This window comes from Podarcis melisellensis, assembly GCF_964234715.1.
Source record: "Podarcis melisellensis genome assembly, chromosome: 14".
In the NCBI taxonomy this organism is placed as follows: domain Eukaryota; kingdom Metazoa; phylum Chordata; class Lepidosauria; order Squamata; family Lacertidae; genus Podarcis; species Podarcis melisellensis.
Genome location: NC_138546.1, coordinates 21,704,767 through 21,715,631, shown reverse-complemented (window position 1 = coordinate 21,715,631; position 10,865 = coordinate 21,704,767). Strand labels below are relative to the sequence as shown.

Here is a 10,865-nt window from a genome sequence, read left to right as displayed (position 1 = left end):
CGTCGCAGAGCATTTCGCCTGTAACATTTTCGGGGCAGAGCCCTGCCTTTTGGTTTCTGCGATGTTGTTACCCTGCAAAGCTCCCAGCGCCAGACAGAGGGCCTTCTCGGTAGTGGCGCCCACCCTGTGGAACACCCTCCCTTCAGATGTGAAGGAAATAAGTAGCTATCCTATCTTTAAAAGACATCTGAAGGCAGCCCTGTTTCGGGAAGTTTTTAATATTTAATGCTGTAGTGTTTTTAACATTTGATTGGGAGCCGCCCAGAGTGGCTGGGGAAACTCTGCCAGATGGGCGGGGTGTAAATAATAAATAATAATAATAATAATAATAATAATAATAATAATAATAATAATAATTATTATTATTATTATTATTATTATTATTATCGCTCATGGTGCAAGCCATAACGTGACATGACTGCAGCTCTTTCGTACTTCGGCGCGCCAGAGGATCCTAAGAAACGGCCGCCTTCCTAAATCCAACCCACGCGCAACTTTTAAGCGTCTGCCTTCTTTCCCCCGTCTTTTCAAAGGAGCTCCCTGGAGTCCTCGGGCGAGATGTTTCCCCGCCCTGCTTGCAAGGCAGGTCTGTTGTCTGCAGGGGGTACTGCAACCCGCTGGCCGCAGCCTATAAAGCGCAACAGGCAAATCCCCTTCCCCCGCGTCCCACCTCCTTCCCCCGCCGTCGACTGTGCTACTTAGAGACCTGGCGCTGGATATTTATTTAGTGAGGCGCTTGAGCAGGGAGAGCGAGGGTTTGGCTTTCCGGAGCCAGGAGCCTGCCGGCTTCAGAGACAGAACTTTGTTGCTGCTGGTGGGGTCAAGGAGAAGACGACGCCTGTCCCAGAAGGACATTGTCCTCCTAGAGAGAAGCAGCTGCGTTTGGCGACCATCAGCAGGACAATCCTACCGGAGGAGACAGCAGGAGCTAGGCTGGCTGGACCTGGATTTTGAGGAAAGCTGGAGGGCAAGCTTGGAGCAGGACGGTCCTTGGAAGTGGGGCGAAGAGAGACCAAGCCAAGCCAGGTAAGGCAACAAACATATGGTTGGAAGGAGGGCGGAGAGGTGAGTAGAAGCGAGAGACTTCAAGTCTAGCGAGAAGGCATTGTGGCAAAAACTTTGGGGGATTGGGCTAGAGCCCCACCACCGAGGAGCCACCAGACTCTCTTGTGGCTTTGGCAAGAGCAGATTAACATGGACACACTCTTCTGGGGTGTGCAGAATGAGTCAATCCTTGGAACAATCTCAAGGTTTTTGAACAATTAGTGGCTGCTTAATTCAAGAGGATCCATTTTCTGATATTGGAGGTCATTTTTTGTGTGTTTGTCACATGTGGGCAACCCACACGTCGTTGTTGTCACCAATTAATAAAATACAGTTGTAATATTGATAATATTACTAATAGTATTAAATGCCATCAAATATTAATGATATTAAATATTTATTTATTATTTATTATTATCATTATCATTATTATTATTATTGGTGTACGCAGAAAGAAGTTGCAAGCCGGGACTTCCCATCATTTGTCACACATTTGTGTGTGAGTTAGTCCACTTCCTCTTACACTGAAATGACCATTGGGTAGGGAAAAGGGAAGGCTTGGGCTGGTTCACACATGCCTGCCCACCACTTGATTCCTGAACCCCCATTAACTGGCAACTGAATGTGTGAAAAGGTCTACACTTGACTACTTGACTGTCATACAAAGCTAGGTAGCTCAGTTGGTTAGAACATGGAGGTGATAATGCTACGGTTGCAGGATCAACCCCCATATGGTTGCAGGATCAATGCACATTCCTGCATTGAAGGGTGGGCCTGGATGATCCCCAGGGTCCCTTCCATTTTTATGATTCTCTGTTTCTATGATTGGAAGATTGTGATCAGAAGAACCACTGGGTATAGGGCGTTATATAAATCCAATAAATAATAATAAAAAAAGATCTGGCAGGGGTGGGGAGGCTGACCTGCGATGGTGCATTTCACACATGCAGGTCAGTGCATGATCCCAGTCACCTTCAAAGCAGTGGAAGTGCAGGTGTGAAGCAGTCCAAGGAGCACTGGATGCATATCAGCTGGCTTACACACACACAGATATCACATGTCATTTCATGTACATTTGGGAACTAGCGTCTGAGCATTTGAACTGATTTTGCTGGGCAGCTTTTCGCACTAGAGATGAAATTTTGTTTGTGACTTGCAAGTGACCCACTCAGGACTGCAAGCCACCCTCTTGGTGTTTCTGTCACTGAGTGATAGGAAAAGGCAGCAGTAGCTCAGTGGTTAAAACAACTGCTTTGCATGTAGAAGGTCCCAAGTTCAATCCCCAGCAACTCCAGAACGGGCTGAGAATGTCTCCTGCCCAAAACCCTGGAGAGCCACTGCCAGTCAATGTAGACAATGCTGAGCTAGATAGACAAATAGTCTGGTTTAGCATAAAGTAGTCAGTGCTGAACTAGGTGAAGTATCAGTCAGATTCAGCATGATGTCGTCAATGGACCAATGGTCTGACTGTAAGGCAGTAAGGCAGCTCCCTATGTCCCTAACATGCAATTTTTAAAAACAAAATGAAATGCTTTCAGACAGCCTTTCCATATACTCAGATGTGTGAATGAGACCCCTTTTTGTGCAGTGTGGAACAAGCATGCATACATCATGTTAATTAAACCAGAATAAGCATCCAGTATTGAGAATTATTAATGCAATATTCCATTTTCCCGTCTGTGAACTGAGCCTGCATTGAAACAGCGAGAAAGATCCATTCGTTCTCCACCAGAGATTGTGATGGGACAGATGAAGAGTATTAAGGGCTAAATAAGTTTCATTAAAAGATCTTGCCTGTATACCTTGAGACTACTTTCCTTCTGATGGAGAAATAAGTGGACATAAAGACAAAAATTTAGGGGATGATGAAGGCTGCTTTCTGTTTCTTTTAAAGTGGACCTGCTTTTAGCACATTTTAAAATATGTATCTGTAGTTTGCAAGAGAAATGCATGTGTTCATTCAATAGAATTGATGACTAGAACTTGAATAATCCCCACAGAGGCATTTGAAAGTCGGAAAGAATTGGCTGGATCTGCAGTGAAATTAGGTTGGCAGTGATGATGACAATATTTTTTTCTGTGGTGGCTCCCATCAGGCAGAACTCCCTCCACCGGGAAACAAATGAGACCCCTTCTTGCTTTTATTCCTCAGAAGATCTGTTAAGACCTTTAAAATGTTTTAAATGATTATAACCCATCCTGGGATCTGACAGTGAAGGACGGGTAATTAATGGAATCATTATCATTATCAATAAACACAAATCCTGAATGTGTTTTGCTTTCCCCTAAGCTGGTGAGTCAGACTGCTTTTCTGCTAGCTTTCATCTCAGTTCTTAAGCTACTAAATATTTTGATTTCCTCTGATGCTTTAAATCACTGGCATTGAACTTCCAGCTTTTCAGATGTTTTTGGTCTCCAAACCTCCAAAGCCAACTTGTTCAAAGGGCAGTGGATGGTGGGAGTTGTAGTTCAGTGACATCTGGAGGGCCGCAGCACCCCCTCGTGCCCTACTTTAAATGAACTTCTAATGTTTTGTTTTATACTGAAGTTTTTGGTATCTTGTTTCCATCTGTAAGCTGCTTAAGGGTCTGTTTGGAGATGGTGACTCAGTGGAGGCTGGTTCATGGGGCCTCAGTCTGTCCCTATTTTGGGGTCTTCCTTAAAAAAAGCTCAAGAACCTTTTGAAACCTGGCAACCCATTCCAGAGGTGGCACTGCCTGCCAATTTCCTGCACTGCTTCTGCCTCAGTGTTGCCCCTTGAAGAACTCAGCATGGAAGTGGATGGGCACAAAACCATCGCTCGTTGCCTCTGTCATTGGTTCTGGTGCTTCTGTCATTGGCTCAACTCTTTGGGCTCTCTGCCTACCACCAGTCCCAAGAGGCACAAACCACCACTGCCACTACTTCAGGGCTAAGGTGAGGTGGCGGCAGGAGTGCCAGCTTGGCCCCATGACTGTGGGTGCCATGCAGCCCTGGCACCAAACTTTGTGGGTGCCCACCCCCTTCATGGGGAATTTTGTGGGCGCTCGGGTACCCAGGGCCCTAGGGAGGTGGCACCTATGGCAATTTGATTCGCGGAATTGGTGTGGAGGAAATAATTGCATTAGTGTAAAACCCAGCAAGCAAACAACCCAAGAGAACCCATTGGAATATCCTTCTTGGTGTGTGTCTTGACCCTGAGCCACTGTGACTCCAGGAGCCCTTCTCTGTGGCCGTGACTGCATCATCTTTAGGTTCTGCATCATAGGTATAATTCGTGCAATGCAGTGGTGAATTAGATGACCCTATGGGTCCCTTCCAATTCTACAATTCTAGATTCTTGTTCTCTGGTACTTAAGAGCCCTGGGAATGCCGGATTACACTTAAAAGCCAGGGCTATATTTTCTAGAGGGAGAGTAAATTTTTTATTTGTTGCTTTGTCCTTGGGTTTGGAATTTGAAACCTTATCAGCCCAGCCTGTTTGCAACCAAATTAAGTGGCTGCTTCAACTTCATCCATTTTTCTTATGGCTAAAAAGGCTGAAGACAGGAGATAAGGCAGGTCAAATGGCGCGCGCGCACACACACACACACACTTTTTTTTTGCTTGAGTATTCAACTCCAGGAAGAATTATTTTTAACTTAAAATTATGCATGTAAAGAACTGCAGTTATAAATTGCTCTGAGTCTAAGGAGGATCTGATGGATTAAAATATCAAAGGGAATAACCTACTAGACCTCAGCAATTCCACCAGAGGCCAGAAAAAGCAAACAATGTGATGGAAGAGGTAGGATTCAGCACCCTGTGTAGGGAGGGGTGAATCTGTCAGTTTGAGTTGCTCTCAGTTTCTAATTTTTTTCCAGTCTGAAAGTATAGTTCTCCACATTTTTTACATTTGTTCATGTTTTTTAAATAAATAATAATAATCCTCATGAAAATTCATAAAAAATAGCATGAATTTCTTCTAATACACACATTTGTGTATGCAATTTTGCCTAATATGCACATTTTTGTAAAGCATGTTCCTCTTCTATAATACTAATGCTATTTTTTGCTAATATATGCATTTCAATGCACATTTTACTCTAGAATACATGCATCTTTCTGCACATTACTTCTCTGAAGAAATACAATGCAAAAAAAAGTCTGGCAAGGCGCAGTTTCCAAAGGATGGCTGTGTATTTTGGTTTGTGTACTGGTTCAGGAAGTGCGAATTACATAGGTTTGTTCTAAAATGCAAACATAATTGAATTTATCCTCCATTCCTAATTCTTAGAACCTCATTTTCTGCACTTCTGATAAAGCAAATTTCTAATCCCCATGGTTGTTCCTGAAAGTATGAGCACAGCAGGGAGCTGATTAAGACATCCATGGGTCTAAAATGTTTTAACTTTTAACAGATAAAGAGTTACAGAAAGGGGAGAGTTTTAAAGAGAGAGCGGCAAACTCATTGGCGCAAAGCTCACTGAAGATGAGTACAAACTTCTTGTTACAGGTGTCTTGCAACAATTTGAACTTGCACAAGCTGTTATAAAATGGGTGTTACATTGGCTACTTTAGGTATGTAGGCTGATCTGAAGGACAAGTTACGTATTTTTGTTAGAAGATCAGCAGTTTCACATTTGAGTTCATTGAGAACTCTCGGGAGGATGCCATCTGGGCCGGTGATTTGTCAGTTTTTATTTTTCTATTAAGCCTAGAACTTCATCTCTCATCACCACTGTTTGCCTTATTTCCCCAGACTCACCTTCTGAAAAGGCACTGAGATCTGCCCAATATCTTCCATTGTGAAGGCAGATGCAAATATGGTAGTTCATTCAGTTTCTCCACAATCTCCTTATCCTCCTTTAGCACCCATTTGACTCCCTTGTCATCCAAGAGTCCAATCACCTCCCTAGACAGTTTCCTGCTACTAATATATTTAAAGAACATCTTGTTTATTGCCTTAATGTTTTCAGCAATGTGTTCCTCACATTCTTTTTTAGCACCCCTTATTGTCTGCCTACAATTTCTTTCTTTCTCTTTGCCAAGGTTTTCACATTCTTTTTTGTTCTGTTCATTTGGACAAGACTCCAGTTTTGGTGTTGGTGTCCTCTTCACCCTCATAGCACCTTTCCTGATCTGCCATATACACTCCAGTTGATTGTCTAATACTGTGTTTTTAAACAACTCTCAAGCATTTTGGAGTGATTTGAACCTTTTGATTCTGCCTTCCAACTTCCTTTTAATCAATCTTCTCATTCTGAGGAAGTTCCCTTTTTAAAAACCAAATGTGACCATGTGCGCTTTCCTTGGCAACTGGCCATTCCCATGTATATTTAATTTAATAGTGCTATGACCACTGTTCCCAATTGGCTTACCCACAATTACATCTTGCACTAGGTCTTGGGTGCCTCTCAAGAATAGGTCTAGGGTGCCACCCCTCTAGTCAGTTCAAGCACTAACTGTTGGCTCACCCTAATAGCCTTGGAAGTTGATGGATCAACACTTGGTCAATATAAATAACTAAAATGTGCATAGATACAGAGGTTCTCCTCATTTACTGCCCCTGAATTCTTTGCAGCGATAACATTCTTCCTTCCATGTCTACATTCTTCCTTCAGTGGTGTAACATTTTATGTCTCCTGGGAGAAAGACTGTAGATCAGATGCATGCAGAAGGGCCCATATTCAACCCCCAACATCTCTAGATAAGGCTGGGAGGGACCCCTGCCTGAAACCCCAGAGAGATGCTTCCAGTCAGCATAGACAATACGAAGATGGACCATTGCTCTGACTTGGTATAAGGCAGCTTCCTATGTTCCAAACCCTGAGGGTGAAGACTGGGATCAGGTCTGGTGAGTTGCTGGAACAGGAAGCTGCCTGAGTCTGGTACTGAGCTGGATAGACCAAGGTTCTGACTCAGTTTCCTGTGGGGGAAGGGGGCACAGCTCAGGGGTGGAGCACCTTCTTTGCATGCAGAAGGTCCCATGTTCAGTCCCTGGCATCTCCAGGTAAGGCTGGGAGAGACCCTTGTCTGAAATCCTGAGGAGCCACTGCCAGCCATTGTGGACAATACTGAGCTCAATGTCTTGACAAGGTATGAGGCAGCCTTCTCTTTTCCTTTGAGAGAATGATCCAGTAACATCCAAGGCTATTATGGTGAGCTCATTTTGTTCACAGCTCCCATATTCATTTTTATTTGCAGGAGAAGGTTGATGGGAGAAAACAAAACATCTGCTTAATTCCTAAATAATTGCCAGCCAGGGTAGCTAATTATTTTGGTGCATTACAGCAGAGTGTGCAAGGCAGCTGTTTCATACATTTTAAACAGGAGAGATTTCTGAACATGCCCACCAATAATCTTTTCTTTTCGTGTTTCTGTTCGTTTTTCTCTCCCCCAGGATGAAAATGCTGAGGGACACTAGGCTTCATCATTCTTAAGAGACCACATTGAGACAAGGAGCATGGATCCTTTGTACTTCTCCACCGCTTTCCTCAAAGAAGCCATTCCTCCAGATGATAACTTCTCCTTTATGGCTAACACAACAAGCAACACGACTGTCGGAGGGTTTTCCATTCCTACCAGCATCCGCTCTGTGCTCATTCCAATCATTTACCTCATGGTTTGTGCCGTTGGGCTGAGCGGGAACACCTTGGTCATTTATGTGGTCCTGCGTTATGCCAAGATGAAGACCGTCACCAACATTTACATTTTAAACTTGGCAATCGCTGACGTACTCTTCATGCTCGGCTTGCCATTCCTGGCTACCCAGAATGCTATCTCCTACTGGCCATTTGGGACTTTCATGTGCAGGCTAGTGACAGCTTTTGATGGCATCAACCAATTCACCAGTATCTTTTGCTTGACAGTCATGAGTCTGGACCGCTACCTTGCTGTGGTTCACCCCATCAAGTCTACCAAGTGGCGTCACCCAAGGTTCGCCAGACTGATCAGCCTGGCAGTCTGGACTTTCTCCTTCCTAGTGGTGCTCCCAATGATCATATTCGCTGATGTCCAGGAAACCTTTGACACCTGCAACATGAGCTGGCCTGACCCGGTGCAGATCTGGTCTGCGGTGTTCATCATTTACACCTCCGTCTTGGGGTTCTTTGGACCTCTGCTGGTGATCTGCCTCTGCTACCTGCTGATCATCATCAAAGTCAAATCCTCGGGAATCCGAGTGGGCTCTACAAGGCGCCGAAGGTCGGAGAGGAAAGTGACCAAGATGGTGGTCATCATTGTGGTTGTTTTTGTTTTCTGTTGGCTTCCCTTCTACATTGTCAACATCATCAACCTGATCTTCATCTTGCCGGAGGAGCCTGTCTTGGTTGGCATCTTCTGTTTCGTGGTGGTTCTCTCCTATGCCAACAGCTGTGCCAACCCCATCCTGTATGGATTTCTTTCCGAAAACTTCAAGCAGAGCTTTCAGAAGGTCCTGTGCCTCCGCAAAGGAAATGGCATTGAAGATGGCGACCCAACCGAACATCGGCAAGAGAAGAGCAGCCGCCTGCAGGAGGCGATGCTACTCCAGAGAAGTGTGGAGTCCAATGGGCACATGCAGACTAGCAAGCTGTAGAAAGGGACCTCCATTGCCTTCAAGAGAACTGGAACTTGCTTGGAGCACATTGTGGTGGCAAATGCCATGGGCATGATAAGAATGGACTTTGCCAAATCCTGTTTCCAGGGTGTACAAATATTTGCTTTCTTTCCGCCTTGCACAGAAATGCTCTCCTCTTCAACATTACACCACACAAGCAAGACCAGGAAACAGGGGTGGGGCTATGCAGATCAAGGGGGTGGGGCATGTAGATAGCAGGAGGCTTGATTCTCAATGGGGAACACTGTTGCTCCACCTCAACCATTGGCTTCATAAATAGGTGGAAGGGTAAGAAGACCTGGATCTCTCTACCTCACCCCAGCCCATCCAACATGGTAGATATATCTCCATCATGCTTCATGGGCAAGGGAGACATATGCCAGTTCCCAATGTTCTACACTGTGGGCTGATGGGAGTTGTAGTCCAAGAAGCTGGAGGACACCAGGTTGACAATGGATACACTAGTGCAATCCATAAACGGAAACCATAACAGGATTGGACAGACTTGATTCTCCATGGCTAAGTTAAGCTGGTATAAAAGGGATGGGAATTTGTAGTATTGATACATAGAATGCATTGTAAATCCTGCCAACCCTAACACACCATGCAACACTGTCCCCAGATATTTTTCCATATCTGTTGAGCATGCTACAATCCACCTAGCCATTCCTGGTAAAGCAAAGCATTCTCACATCTTACTTACATGCTTCTAGTGGCCTGCTGTTTTGCAGATTGCTCCCACAGGGGCAGAAGCAACACCACCCACCTCAGCAGCAAACCTGAGCAAAGCCAATATGAAGAAAAATGTTCCATTTTGTGCCCTGCTTTCCCAAGGGTTTTTGCCCTGCCATTTTCCCTAAATCTAGCAACACCCATTATCAGCACCACTAGAAATCCATTTGAATTAGGAAGCAGACTTTAAGCGTTGCACACCAATGCTAATTGGGATAATTTGGGTGGTGATTTGGGGAGAGGAGTAAATTAATTAAAGCCAAACCAGAAATATAGAGTTGGAAGGGACCCAAGGGCCATCTAGTCTAACCCCCTGCAATGCAGGAACCTCAGCTAAAACATCTGTGATAGATGGCCACCCAACCTCTGCTTCAAAACCTCTAAGGAAGGAGAGTCCAAAACCTCCCAAAGGAGTCCGTTCCACTGTTAAACAATTCTTACTGTCAGACAGTTTTTCTGAATGTTTAGTCGGAATCTCCTTTCTTGTAACTTGAAACCATTAGTTCAAGTCCTACCCTCCAGAGCAGGAGAAAACAAGCATTCTCCCTTCTCTATGTGACAGCCCTTAAGATATTTGAAGATGGTAATCATATCTTCTCTCAGTCTCCTCTTTTCCAGGCTAAACATACCCAGCTCCTTCAAGGCTTAGTTTCCACACCCTTGATCATCTTGGTTGCCCTCCTCTGCGCATGTTCCAGCTTGTCAACATCCTTCTTAAATTGTGGTGCCCAGAATGGGACACAGTATTCCAGGTGTGGTCTGACCAAGTCTGAAGACCCATGAGTGACAGTGGGGTGCACGGAATCCGAATCAACAAGTATTGCACCAGCAAGTGGCTCCTGCAAGTGGCAGTTAAAGCATGGACCAGCAGGGGTGCTGTCCAATAGCGTCAGCAAGCCAGTGTGGTGTAGTGGTTAAGGGCGGTAGATTCATAATCTGGGGAACTGGGTTCGTGTCTCCGCTCCTCCACATGCAGCTGCTGGGTGACCTTGGGCCAGTCACACTTCTCTGAAGTCTCTCAGCCCCACTCACCTCACAGAGTGTTTGTTGTGGGGAAGGAAGGGAAAGGAGAATGTTAGCCGCTTTGAGACTCCTTCGGATAGTGATAAAGCGGGATATCAAATCCAAACTGTTCTAATGAAGAGCCATAAACCCTACTTCTGAGCAGGAAGAAGCTGTCCTGCAGGCTGCCAGAACTGGGACCTGGTCCTTGGAGCAGGTGCCTCAGGAGCATCCTGGCCACAACTGCCTCACCTTTCCTAGCGCACGTATCAGGGACCTGATTCAGACCATAGTTGGGGTACCGATGCTGAGTAAAGCTCTTACCATCGGACAGGTGCATCAATTCAAGCTTGCTGCTGCCTCTGCTTGTGAGGGCTGAGGGGTTAGCGTGGTGAGTCCATCGCTGGAAAATGTGAGTCCCTTCAATTCTGCAGGGTGGCACAAATTCCTTGCAGTATAGCCTCTGGGGTTCTGTCAGGGTGCCCAGTTTCCTACGGTCCTGGTTCTGTGACAGAGATCTCTAATGAGA

The 10,865-nt window shown here is 45.2% G+C and overlaps 1 protein-coding gene across 1 annotated transcript; it reads left to right on the top strand.

Annotated features, from left to right (window-relative positions):
• Positions 1–385: 385 nt before the first annotated feature.
• Positions 386–10,225, top strand: SSTR5 (somatostatin receptor 5). Its single transcript, XM_081888196.1, has 2 exons — positions 386–1,026; positions 7,406–10,225. Exon 2 carries the CDS (start codon positions 7,469–7,471, stop codon positions 8,579–8,581), a length of 1,113 nt encoding a protein of 370 aa, XP_081744322.1. The 5' UTR covers positions 386–1,026; positions 7,406–7,468; the 3' UTR covers positions 8,582–10,225.
• Positions 10,226–10,865: the final 640 nt, after the last annotated feature.